At 41.0% G+C, this 14,014-nt stretch overlaps 1 protein-coding gene across 1 annotated transcript; it reads right to left on the bottom strand.

Annotated features, from left to right (window-relative positions):
• Positions 1 to 3,401: 3,401 nt before the first annotated feature.
• LOC309614180 (olfactory receptor 1F1-like) lies at positions 3,402 to 13,278 on the bottom strand. Its single transcript, XM_082362205.1, is given in 3 exon segments — positions 3,402 to 10,367; positions 10,369 to 10,420; positions 10,423 to 13,278. Coding segments are annotated over 3 exon segments (927 nt in total). The 5' UTR covers positions 10,856 to 13,278; the 3' UTR covers positions 3,402 to 9,925.
• Between the last annotated feature and the right edge of the window lie 736 nt (positions 13,279 to 14,014).

The raw sequence follows: 14,014 nt of genomic DNA, 5'->3' as shown, positions 1-14,014 counted from the left end.
GATTGACATGTACACACTACTATATTTAAAATAGGTAACCAACAAGGACCTACGGTATAGCATAGGGAACTCGGCTAAATATTCTCTAAAAACCTAAATGGGAAAAGAATTTGAAAAGAATGGATACTTGTATGGGTATAACGGAATCACTTTTCTGTACACCTGCAACTAACACATCATTGTTGATCAACTACACTCCAATATAAAATAAAAAATTTTTAAATTGTATAAATAAATAAATAAATTTTATTTATACAATGGGATATTATTCAGCCATAAAAAGGAATGAAGTCATGATACATATTACAACCTGTATGAACCTCAAAATCATTATGCTAAGTAAAAGAAGACAGACACAAAAGGTCACATACTGTATGATAGGACATCTGGGTGGAGGGGCCCAAGAGTCAGATGTTTTGGACCTGTGACTCAGGCAAGGGTCCAGCTTCACATGGTTCAGAAGTCATCAGTACATAAGTTTATCTGAGGCCATGGGAGTGAATGTGATTGTCCACGGAAAGGGAGTAACATGAGAAGGAAAAAAAATCCAAGAATAAAACCCATGAGGATAATAACATATAGTGAGGTGACAGAAATAGAGGCCAGCAAATGTGATCTGTAAAGGTAGAAATCAGGAAACAATCAGTGAACAAGAAGGAAGTGGTGTCTCGGAAGCCAAGAGCTAAGTTTCAAAAAAAAAAAAAAAACCGTATCAGTAATGTATTATCAAAATAATAGTATGTGACAAAACTCCCCAACCTCAATGGAAGAGAAAAGCAATAACCTCCTATTCATTGGTCTCAAGGTCAAATTCAGCTTCAGACTGTGGGCCATCTGGGTTTGGCACCGGGCTGTGGGACAGGCTCACGTCCTCTCTTCTTGTATCCTCCTGGGTCTCAGGCTGGAGGGGCAGCAGCAACCCAGAGCATGGTCTCCTGATGGAGCAATGGACTGTGGGTGGGCAAACCCAACCCCAAGCCCATTTGAAGCCTCTCCTTAGGTCACCTGCACTGACATCCCATTGGCCAAAACCCAAGTCAAGGGTCAGGGAAGGGCACTCCATCTGCCATGAGGCCATGGAAAGGGCATGGATATATAATGGTATTATAAGCAAGTGAAAGACTGAGATTCATAATTCATTCTACCATACAAACCTAGTGGTAAACAATGCCAATGAGACAGAGAAATTAAGCAAAGAAGTAGATGACATCAATTATATTTTGTAAAATTATTTTTTAAAGAAAACATTACATGATGTTTTCAAAGTATATTTTTATAATATGGTAAATGCAATCCAGCCTGGTAGTTAAGCATATGTGTTTTGGTCAGCCAACATGGCTTAGTTGTACTTATTGTTAGAATATCATTATAATTAAAATGTTAAATGAAAACGTGAGATAGAAAAATATTCAGAATGCAGGGTTTTTAGATAGTTTTCTTTCTTCTTGATAACTCTCTGCTTTTTCCAAAAAGTTTCTTTAATAGGCATTGTTGAGAACTGTGATGGGGTCTGAGATTTTACCCTATTAACTAATCTAGTCTTCCAGGTTCGTGGATGGTAGCAGAAGACACAAGACTGTTGGGTCAAAGACAAAGAACTTTAAGGCATAACTCAGAGATATTGCGGTTCAGTTCCAGACCACCAAAATAAGGCAAATATCAAAATAAAGCAAGTTGGGCTTCCCTGGTGGTGCAGTGGTTTAGAATCTGCCTGCTAATGCAGGGGACACGGGTTCAAGCCCTGGTCTGGGAAGATCCTACATGCCGCGGAGCAACTAGGTCCGTGAGCCACAACTACTGATCCTGCGCGTCTGGAGCCTGTGCTCCGCAACAAGAGAGGCCACGACAGTGAGAGGCCCACGCACCGCGATGAAGAGTGGCCCCCGCTTGCTGCAACTGGAGAAAACCCTCGCACAGAAACGAAGACCCAACACAGCCAAAAATAAATAAATAAATAAATAAATAAATTTAAATAAATAAATAAAGCAAGTCACATTAATATTTTGGTTTCTAGTGCTTATAAAAGTTATGTTTACACTGTGCTGTAGTCTACTGTGTGCACTAGTATTATGCCTTTAAAAAATGTACGTACCGAGCAGAAGCAAGAAGAACTACAATCCTGGGGACTTCCCTGGTGGCGCAGTGGTTAAGAATCCGCCTGCCAATGCGGGGGACATGGGTTCGAGCCCTGGTCTGGGAAGATCCCACATGCCACGGAGCAACTAAGCCCATGCACCACAATTACTGAGCCTGCGCTCTAGAGCCTGCAAGCCACAACTACTGAGCCCATGTGCCACAACTACTGAAGCCTGCGTGCCCTAGAGCCCATGCTCCACAACAAGAGAAGCCCGCGCACCGCAACGAAGAGTAGCCCCCGCTCCCCGCAACTAGAGAAAGCCCGCGTGCAGCAACAAAGACCCAACGCAGCCAAAAATAAATAAATAAATAAATTTATAAAAGAAGAACTACAGTCCTGCAGCCTGTGGAACAAAAACCACATTCACAGAAAGATAGACAAGATGAAAAGGCAGAGGGCTATGTACCAGATGAAGGAACAAGATAAAACCTCAGAAAAACAACTAAATGAAGTGGAGATAGACAACCTTCCAGAAAAAGAGCTCAGCATAATGAGAGTGAAGATGATCCAGGACCTCGGAAAAAGAATGAAGGCAAAGATCGAGAAGATGCAAGAAATGTTTAACAAAGACCTAGAAGAATTAAAGAACAAACAGAGATGAACAATACAATAACTGAAATGAAAACTACACTAGAAGGAATCAATAGCAGAATAACTGAGGCAGAAGAACGGATAGGTGATCTGGAAGACAGAATGGTGGAATTCACTGCTGCGGAACAGACTAAAGAAAAAATAATGAAAAGAAATGAAGACAGCCTAAGAGACCTCTGGGACAACATTAAACACAGCAACATTCGCATTATAGGGGTCCCAGAAGGAGAAGAGAGAGAGAAAGGACCAGAGAAAATATTTGAAGAGATTATAGTCGAAAACTTCCCTAACATGGGAAAGGAAATAGTCACCCAAGTCCAGGAAGCCCAGAGAGTCCCAGGCAGGATAAACCCAAGGAGAAACACGCCGAGACACATAGTAATCAAATTGGCAAAAATTAAAGACAAAGAAAAATTATTGAAAGCAGCAAGGGAAAAACGACAAGTAACATACAGCGGAACTCCCATAAGGTTAACAGCTGATTTCTCAGCAGAAACTCTACAAGCCAGAAGGCAGTGGCATGATATACTTAAAGTGATGAAAGGGAAGAACCTACAACAAAGATCACTCTACCTGGCAAGGATCTCATTCAGATTTGATGGAGAAATCAAAAGCTTTACAGACAAGCAAAAGCTAAGGGAATTCAGCACCACCAAACCAGCTCTACAACAAATGCTAAAGCAACTTCTCTAAGTGGGAAACACAAGAGAAGAAAAGGACTTACAAAAACAAACCCAAAATGGTCATAGGAACATACATATCGATAATTACCTTAAACGTGAATGGATTAAATGCTCCAACCAAAAGACACAGGCTTGCTGAATGGATACAAAAACAAGACCCATATATATGCTGTCTACAAGAGACCCACTTCAGACCCAGGGACACATACAGACTGAAAGTGAGGGGATGGAAAAAGATATTCCATGCAAATGGAAATCAAAAGAAAGCTGGAGTAGCAATACTCATATCAGATAAAATAGACTTTAAAATAAAGAATGTTACAAAAGACAAGGAAGGACACTACATAATGATCAAGGGATCAATCCAAGAAGAAGATATAACAATTATAAATATATATGCACCCAACATAGGAGCACCTCAACACATAAGGCAACTGCTAACAGCTATAAAAGAGGAACTCAACAGTAACACAATAATAGTGGGGGACTTTAACACCTCACTTACACCAATGGACAGATCATCCAGACAGAAAATTAATAAGGAAACACAAGCTTTAAATGACACAATAGACCAAATAGATTTAATTGATATTTATAGGACATTCCATCCAAAAACAGCAGGTTACACTTTCTTCTCAAGTGCGCATGGAACATGCTCCAGGATAGATCACATCTTGGGTCACAAATCAAGGCTCAGTAAATTTAAGAAAACTGAAATCATATCAAGCATCTTTTCTGACCACAACGCTCTGAGATTAGAAATGAATTACAAGGGAAAAAACGTAAAAAACACAAACACATGGAGGCTGAACAATACATTACTAAATAACCAAGAGATCACTGAAGAAATCAAAGAGGAAATCAAAAAATACCTAGAGACAAATGACAATGAAAACACGATGATCCAAAACCTATGGGATGCAGCAAAAGCAGTTCTAAGAGGGAAGTTTATAGCTATACAAGCCTACCTCAAGAAACAAGAAAAATCTCAAATAAACAATCTAACCTTACACCTAAAGGAACTAGAGAAAGGAGAACAAACAAAACCCAACAAACAAAACCCAAAGTTAGCAGAAGGAAAGAAATCATAAAGATCAGAGCAGAAATAAATGAAATAGAAACAAAGAAAGCAATAGCAAAGATCAATAAAACTAAAAGCTGGTTCTTTGAGAGGATAAACAAAATTGATAAACCATTAGCCAGACTCATCAAGAAAAAGAGGGAGAGGACTCAAATCAATAAAATTAGAAATGAAAAAGGAGAAGTTACAACAGACACTGCAGAAATACAAAGCATCCTAAGAGACTACTACAAGCAACTCTATGCCAATAAAATGGACAACCTGGAAGAAATGGACAAATTCTTAAAAGGTATAACCTTCCAAGACTGAACCAGGAAGAAACAGAAAATATGAACAGACCAATCACAAGTAATGAAATTGAAACTGTGATTAAAAATCTTCCAACAAACAAAAGTCCAGGACCAGATGGCTTCACAGGTGAATTCTATCAAACATTTAGAGAAGAGCTAACACCCATCCTTCTCAAACTCTTCCAAAAAATTGCAGAGGAAGGAACACTCCCTAACTCATTCTATGAGGCCACCATCACCCTGATACCAAAACCAGACAAAAATACTACCAAAAAAGAAAATTACAGACCAATATCACTGATGAATATAGATGCAAAAATCTTCAACAAAATACTAGCAAACAGAATGCAACAACACATTAAAAGGATCATACATCATGATCAAGTAGGATTTATCCCAGGGATGCAAGGATTGTTCAATATACGCACATCAATCAATGTGACACAGCATACTAACAAATTGAAGAATAAAAACCATATGATCACCTCAATAGATGCAGAAAAAGATTTTGACAAAATTCAACACCCATTTATGATAAAAACTCTCCAGAAAGTGGGCATAGAGGGAACCTACCTCAACATAATAAAGGCCATATACGACAAACCCACAGCAAACATCATTCTCAATGGTGAAAAACTGAAAGCATTTACTCTAAGATCAGGAACAAGACAAGGATGTCCACTCTCACCACTATTATTCAGCATAGTTTTGGAAGTCCTAGCCATGGCAATCAGAGAAGAAAAAGATAAAAGGAATACAAATTGGAAAAGAAGAAGTAAAACTGTCACTCTTTGCAGATGACATTATAGTATACATAGAGAATCCTAAAGATGCCACCAGAAAACTACTAGAGCTAATCAATGAATTTGGTAAAGTTTCAGGATACAAAATTAATGCACAGAAATCCCTTGCATTCCTATATACTAATGATGAAAAATCTGAAAGAGAAATTAAGAAAACACTCCCATTTACCCCTGCAACAAGAAGAATAAAATACCTAGGAGTAAACCTACCTAGGGAGATAACAGTCCTGTATGCAGAAAACTATAAGACACTTATGAAAGAAATTAAAGATGATACCAACAGATGGAGAGATATATCACGTTCTTGGATTGGAAGAATCAATAAAAAAAAAAAGTACGTACCTTACTTTAAAAATACGTTTTTGCTAATAAATGCTAACCTTATCTGAGCCTTCAGAGAGTCATAATATTTTTGCAATAGTAACATTAAAGATTACTGATCACAGGTCACTTAAAAAATATAATAATAATGAAAAAGTTTGAAATACTGCGAGAATTACCAAAATAGGACACAAAGTGAGTAAATGCTGTTGGGGAGATGGCACCAAGGGACTTGTTTGACACAGGGTTGCCACTAACTTTCAATCTGTAAAAAAGTGTAATAACTGTGAAGCACAATAAAACAGGGCATGCTTGTATTACTCACAGCAGTAGCAGGAGCCAGAGTACCAGCATTTACACCAGTTCCCTAAGCCCTGATTCTCACAGGATGATGTGAATAAGGCCAAGCAGCACCTGCATACACAAGGGATGTGTTATAGGAGCCTAAGCTTAGGAAATCAAATCTTTTGTCATTGAGAATAAGCCTGCCTGAACTTTGCCCCAGAAGGATACATTATATTTATTATACCGGACAGTGAAAAATCTGCCCTTTGCACTGGAAAGACACACCATTCTATCTTCCAATGCTGTTCATTATATAGACATCCTTGGAAAAATGGCCTAGAACAAAAAAGTGAATGTCTATGCTCACAGAATATGCAGAAAAGCAAGAGACACATGGAGAACTGTGTCTTACAAAGCATGTATTAATTCACTACTCATAAAGTTTCATTTGTTTTTAACAGTGAATGGGAGATGGAAGCATTCATTGTTGACTATTCTTTCTAGGTATAGAATTACACTCTCTTTTTATCTCATGTACTATAAGCTTTAAAAGAAAGATACTGACAATAGGGAAAGAACCCTTCATCAGGTCAACTATTTTATTTTATTTTTAAATTTTATTTATTTATTTTTGGCTGCATTGGGTCTTCGTTGCTGCGCGTGGGCTTTCTCTACTTGTGGCAAGCGGGGGCTACTCTTCTTTGGGGTGCGCGGGCTTCTCATTGTGGTGGCTTTTCTCGTTGTGGAGCACGGGCTCTAGGTGCACAGGCTTCAGTAGTTGTGGCTTGCAGGCTCTAGAGCGTGGGCTCAGTAGTTGTGGCGCATGGGCTTAGTTGCTCTCCAGCAAGTGGGATCTTCCCGGACCAGGCCTCAAACCCTTGTCCCCTGAATTAGCAGGTGGATTCTTAACCACTGCGCCACCAGGGAAGTCCCAAGTCAACTATTTTAGAGAGTCTGAGAGAATGAGTCAACACAAGCTGAAAGGAAGTAGAGATGTGATATTAATATTAATTAAAGTATGCTTTAAGATGAAAAAAGGATTAAAGAGGATGAAGATCTTTCAGTTACTAAAAGATACAATCCATAATGAACGTGTAGCATTCATGAACCTCTATTCCCTCCATAACCCAAAATCAAATCGAAAGGTAAAACTAGGCTTCTCTGGTGGCTCAGTGGTTAAGAATCCCCCTGCCAATGCAGGGAACCAGGTTCGGGAAGATCCTACATGCTGCGGAGCAACTAAGCCCGTGCGCCACAACTACTGAGCCTGTGCTCTAGAGCCTGCAAGCCACAACTACTGAGCCCGCGTGCCACAACTACTGAGCCTGTGCTCTAGAGCCTGCAAGCCACAACTACTGAGCCCGCGTGCCACAACTACTGAAGCCCGCATGCCTAGAGCCCGTGCTCCGCAAGAAAAGAAGCCACCGCAATGAGAAGCCCACGCACTGCAGCGAAGAGTAGCCCCCGCTCGCCGCAACTAGAGAAAGCCTGTGCACAGCAACAAAGACCCAACACAGCCAAAAATAAATAAATAAAATAAATAAAATTTTTTTAAAAGTAAAAGCTATTAATATACAGAAAGAACATAGCTGAAATGTTCATTACCTTACAGATCAATCAAAAAAACATTAAGTATTCAAATATTATAATCTTCATATATACTTATTTGAATTCTATTTCACAGATATAGCTATGATACAGAAGAAACCTGAAGTCCACTCCATATAAAAAAGACCTCAAGGATGCAGCAGGAATCTCAAAGGTAGGAGGGTAAATCTGAGCTGGGTGTTCATGGGCAGAGCTGGTTTGACACAGTGGAGCTAGAAGTCCCAGTGCGTGTAGCCACCATGGCACAGAGTCAGAATTTAATGGAGGATAAAGTAAACTTGAGCTCCGATAGCTGCGACCTGAGACCATAGGTGGGCCCGAAAAGGATGTGAGCCACGAGCATCAATTCTGCAGCAAAACAGGCCTCAAGAGATCAAACAAGACCAAGGTTCAGGAGCTACACTGGGTGCTAGCAACTCACACAATCATGCCAGTGGGCGGGTCCAACTTCTGGTTCTCTCTCTACACCTGGCAGCGGAAAGCGAGACGGGCTGACTCCTTGAATGAGCTTCTGGGATGCTTTGACACCAACAGAGTGATACTGGACCCCCTGCTAGTATTAACAGGTGGGGTGGGACGGAAACAATGAAGAAATAAAGGAATGATGACCTTAATTTTTACTCCAAGCTGGGGAAATAGGTCATGTAGGCTACCTATGACAGTAAGGAATACAAAGATTTATACACCAGGAAGTGTGCAGCAGCATTATTTATAGTACAGAAACACTTGAAATCATCCAGAGTCAAGGAATGGGTAAATTATATTGCACCCATGAATGGATAAAATATTATGCAGCCATTAAAATCACATTTCTAAGACCTTTATTGACATGGGAAGAAGGATGTGGAAAATCGGAACACAAAGTTATTTGGAAAAATTGCAGCCAACCTTTCTAAAACTATGTGTATTACCGTGGTTATCTTGGAGCAGCAAATTTACAGGTTGTTTTAATTTTCTCCTTTATGATTTTTATGTTCCATAATTAAGTATTACCTGTCAAATAACAAAAGTGATTTTTTTTTTAATGAGAAAGTTTTAAAAACCTCTTCTCAAGCAAGAATGTCCAAATTAGAAGTTAAGGCAATATTCATTCATCCATTTTTTCCTTTCAGCTAGATTTGAGTATTGCCTTTGGTCTAAGAGCAGTGCCAGACACTGGGGTACAAGGTGGATAGCATGTGAATATGGGTATGGAGGATCTTATAATATGTGGAAAACCCTTGTGGAGGGGAAGAATAAACCAAAGAAAAAATAGAGTTCGAGAACCAGAAGAGAGAATCAGGAGGCCTCATGGAGGAAGAGGTGGCACTTGACTTGGCTCTTGAATGTATGGGAGGGGGTTGCTAGCCAGAGAAGAAAGCAGGGAGAATTGGTCCCCAAAGAAGGAATAGCAAATGTTGATTTGTATCCTTGGTATCAAAACTTGCCCGACTGACCCCGCCCCCTAAGATCGGACAGCCAATCAGGATGCTCACAGAGGGTTTTCCCCCATTCTGCGCTGCTTCACCTCTTGATGCTCTGAGCCACAAGTCCACCTGGGCCTCTGAGTCTCACCTGAAATATTACTATCCACTTTAGTCCTCATATTTTACTCGGTTGTTCTTTTATCTGAGTCTCAAAACTAACCTTGTGAGCGTTTTTGTGACCCAGTCTTTATGACTGACCATGACAGAAAACACATAAGATGAAATAGACCAGTGACTCTCCATCCTGACTGCACAGTAGAATCATGAGATTTTAAAAATCTCAGTGTTGGGGCCCCACCTCCAGAGATTCTGATCTATTTGGTCAGGGTTGGGACCTGGACATCAGTGGATCATAGCTTGCAGGTGATTCTAATATTCAAAAATATGTGGAGCATGTATCCTTCTGAACATACCACTTAAAAAGGAAAAACTGGACGTGGGTGTAAAATAATTCCAAAGTTAGTCATTAAAAAGGTGTCTTGTTACTTGGTAGATGCAACGAGGTTACAGGTGAATTAGGTCCACAAATAAATAATGATTGTCTTCTAGCACAATATAAATATGTTTATTTCCAGACTGTCTTTGACAAAACAGCTCAGCTGATACTCAACTGATAAAAAATAAATTTGCATTGGATGAGACTCAGTTTTGATTCTCTCCTCAGACAGAAAACGTTTTTCTGCCAACCACTTTTCCAAGAGTCCTTTTCAAGTCCCTGTTCCTCACGCTGTAGATGAAAGGGTTCAGCATGGGGGTCACCACCGTGTACATCACAGTAGCTGTGGTGTCCTTCTCAGACGAGTGGGAGGATAAAGGGTTAAAATACACAGCAATGATGGTGCCATAGAAGAAGGAAACAACAGCCAGGTGGGAGCCACAGGTGGAGAAGGCTTTCCATCTTCCCTTCGTGGACGGGACTCTCAGGACAGCACAGGTGATATGGATATACGATACCACGATGCAAACAAATGGGGTGCTTATGATCAGGGCACCCTCAGTCAGAATCATCACCTCATTGAGGTGTGTGTCAGAGCAGAAAAGTTTCAGGAGGGGGGTCACATCACAGGAGAAGGGGGGGATGGCATTGCCTGCACAGAATGAGTTGAGCCATCAGCAGGGTATGCAACAGCATATCCAGGTTGGCAATGACCCAGTGACCAGCAGGGCACAGAGCTGGTGGGTCATGTTTGCTGAGTAGTGTAAGGGGTGGCATACAGCAACAAAGCTGTCATAGGCCATCACAGCCAGGAAGAAATTGTCCATGTCCACAAACATGAAAACAAAATACATCTGCATGAGACACCCAGAGAAGGAGATGGTCTGACTCCTGAATATATGGTTGGCCATCATCTTGGGGACAGTGGTGGAGGAGAAGCAGACATCCACGAAGGACAGGCTGCAGAGGAAGAAGGACATGGGGATGTGCAGGTGGGAATCCGGGCTGATGGCCAGGAGGATGAGCAGTTTTCCCAGGACTGTGGCCAGGTACCTGCTCAGGAAGAGCACGAAGAGGAGCTTCTGCCGCTGGGGCTGCCTGGAGAGCCCCAGGAGGAGGAACTCAGAGTTACTTGACTGGTTTGTCTCTCCCATGGGGCTGGGAACCTGGGTCCAGAGGCAGACAAAGCAGGAAAAATTCAAAAGCCTGGAAAATGATGGTCAAGATGGGGCAGTTAAGAAGATGGCAAGGAGAAAGGCCATGTGACAGAGGTGAGGCATTAGCATTTTGCTTCCTGTGTTTTGTGCCCCCTTTATTACCAAAATGAGGGCAGTTTCCTTATGCATGTGCAGTACCTCCAGAAGGACACTGAAAGAATGTGACAGTGGTTTTGTCCATAAATCCTTTATATGTCTAAACTTTCTACCATAACCATATATTTTTTAAAGTAAGTATCAAAAACACTATAGATAAAGGAATATTAATAGAGACTTTAATATTTATAATGAGTACCGGAGAACACATGTATAAATGGTTACCATAGAGACTGACGTACTAAGCATATACCCTAATACAGGGTACTGATGCCATTGATATCATTAGTGGTGTTGCCTTTGAGAATATTTTTTATTTCCCTTATCTCTAACCTGTAGCTGTTACACATTCCTAACATGTCTGCTCTGAGGATGATGTCAGTGATCAAACAAAAACTGCTCCCAGGGTGGTAATGATAGAATTGCTGCCGCTGATTCCTGCGCTCACATTTTCAGAGCACTTTACAGACCTCTGAGCCAGCCCTTCTTGGCTATGTCCACTGAGCTCCTTAAGACTAACTTGTAAATTAAAATGGAAGTGACCCAGAAGTATGGGCAGAAACCTGCCAATTTGTCTTCCCCACACTTCAGGGCCTCATAAACAGATAACACACACTGGTCATGCCTGGGCAATCTCAAGGAACTGCTGATGATCTCAGAACTGTTTCTATAGCGCCACTTAAACAGAAGATGTAGTTGCTTCCATGTCTTGGCTATTGTAAACAGTGCTACAATGAACACTGGGGTGCATGTATCCTTTCGGACCGTACAATACTCCAATATAAAATAAAAAGTTTAAAAAAAAAAAAAGGAAGATGTAGTGGGGAGTGCCCCCTTAAGGATTTACCCCTTAACAAGCGTTTATTGATGAGTCTCGCTGCTTCGGCTCTTACCCAAGAAGAATGGCAGTCTTCACGGTCCCCAGAATTCCCAGGTTTGCTTCACTTTTCTAGACCTGGCCAGAGATTATTTGTCTGAGGGAGAGGGACTTGTCTTTGAGTTTTTCAGGCTAAGTCTGCATGAACAAGGGGCTGGGGTGCACAGACTCAGCCCTCGGTGCTGGAAGGATGTTTGGGGTACCGTAGGGCCAGCTCTTTACAGGAGCCTCGATGGGCACTAAGGCTATATTCCCTGAGAGCCTCATTAGAGAAAGCAGAGAGTAATTGTCCCTTCTCCTCTGTGGGCTTTTTTTGGATCCAGCATTGATAATAAAGATCTGTCTTCAGAGTTATGTAATTGCTGCTTCAGGACTTGGCAACATTGGAAATGATGCAATCTTGGGGATAATCATTAGCCACAACCTTTCTGCTAGAGAGAACTCACAATTCTATATTTTATCCCCCACCCAATCTTGTTGGGAAATACACATGAAACTGGATAGGGGTGAAATTTTGGATTCACACAGATCTGTGCTGAATTCCAGACCCACATTATCAGTGGTATGACCTTGAGAAAGCTACCAATCTTCACAGAATTACAAAACTTCACCATCTGTAGAGAGGAGAAATAATCACCATGTAGAGTTGTGCAAATTAAATATGTAATTTATGTTAAACACCTCATGACCCCTATCCTCATCAATGCACTGGGCTAGGACCATGTCCACTAGGTGGAGGTTAAATGTGAGGGACTTTCCTCGTGGTCCAGTGGGTAAGACTCTGTGCTCCCAGTGCAGGGGGCCCGGGTTCCATCCCTGGTTGGGGAACTAGATCCTGCATGCATGTCACAACTAAAAGTTCGCATGCCATAACTAAAACATCCCGCATGCTGCAAGGAAGATCCTGTGTGCTGCAACTAAGACCCGACACAGCCTAAATGAATAAATATTTTCTTTAGAAAGGTATTAAGTGATATTTATATCCTTTGCTCTCTGCTCAATCATCTGTATTCTGCATAAATATAATTTGGAAATAGTGTCACATGTTTATCTTCATATGTCAATAGTCATTTTTATAAAGGACTAGTTGACAAGTCTTTTATTCTATATTTTAATTTGGGGGTAAATGAGGTAGAAATAGGAACCATTGCTGAGTTCAGTTATAAACTGGTAGAACATGGGTGCCAATGAGGAACTGAGAATTCCTGAGTCCAATAGGTATCACTCTAGTTGTTCTGAAGGCAAGATCTGGCTTTAAGGTGCCCATAAAGGTCTTGATCTTATGCATTGCGAAGTTTACTTTCCTGAGTTGATAATATTAAAGAGTTACTCATAAAAACCATACATCTGGGTCAGAAGTGGCAATTGAATTCCTAAAAAAAATATCCTCTGGAAACCAGAGTGTTCCTCTAGCTTCCACTTTGGGTTATTTATAAACAATATATTCCCCATGCTGACTATAGCATCTTAATTAATATCTTTAACCTGCTCCCAGTAACTCAAAATAAGAATCTCAGGGCTGTAATGAGCCTTCATGTCTCCATCAGACATGTGTTATGAGATCAAGTTCTCTCCATTCCATCTCCAAAAATAGGCCAACCGCCCCACACACAAAATTAATTATCAAAGATCTGGGGAGGAAGGGGAGAATAGTGACTGGATTAGTAAAGCCATTGTTTGCAAGTGATAGAAAACCAACTCATATCAGCTTAAGGAGAAATAGAATCTACTGGTTGATGTAATTACAAAGTCCAAAGTTCTTCATGCAAAGCCTGTGTGTTTCAGTCAGGGCTAGATTCAGGGACCCAAGTAATGACACCAGGACCAGTATTTCTCTGTCTCTCTACTCTGTTTGCTTCTGTTCGACTTCATTCTACAGACTGACTCTCCATGTGGCAAGAAGGCAGCCACCAGTATCTCTGAACTCACATCCTCCCAGACTAGCAATCACAGGGCACATAGAACTTCTCTCTACCACTGCTTATTGGCACTGTTGTAAGGCAAGACTGTGATCATCCCTTTTTGGATCATATACCCAAATTGGAACCAACAAACCTGATGGGAAAGTGGGGTATTCTGGTCATCCTGGGTCATAACCCCAGTCCATTCCATGTGGGAATTCA

This window comes from Balaenoptera borealis, assembly GCF_965194805.1.
Source record: "Balaenoptera borealis genome assembly, chromosome: 16".
In the NCBI taxonomy this organism is placed as follows: Eukaryota; Metazoa; Chordata; class Mammalia; order Artiodactyla; family Balaenopteridae; genus Balaenoptera; species Balaenoptera borealis.
Note: the sequence above shows the minus strand (reverse complement) of the source record. Positions and strands in the feature narration are given on the sequence as shown.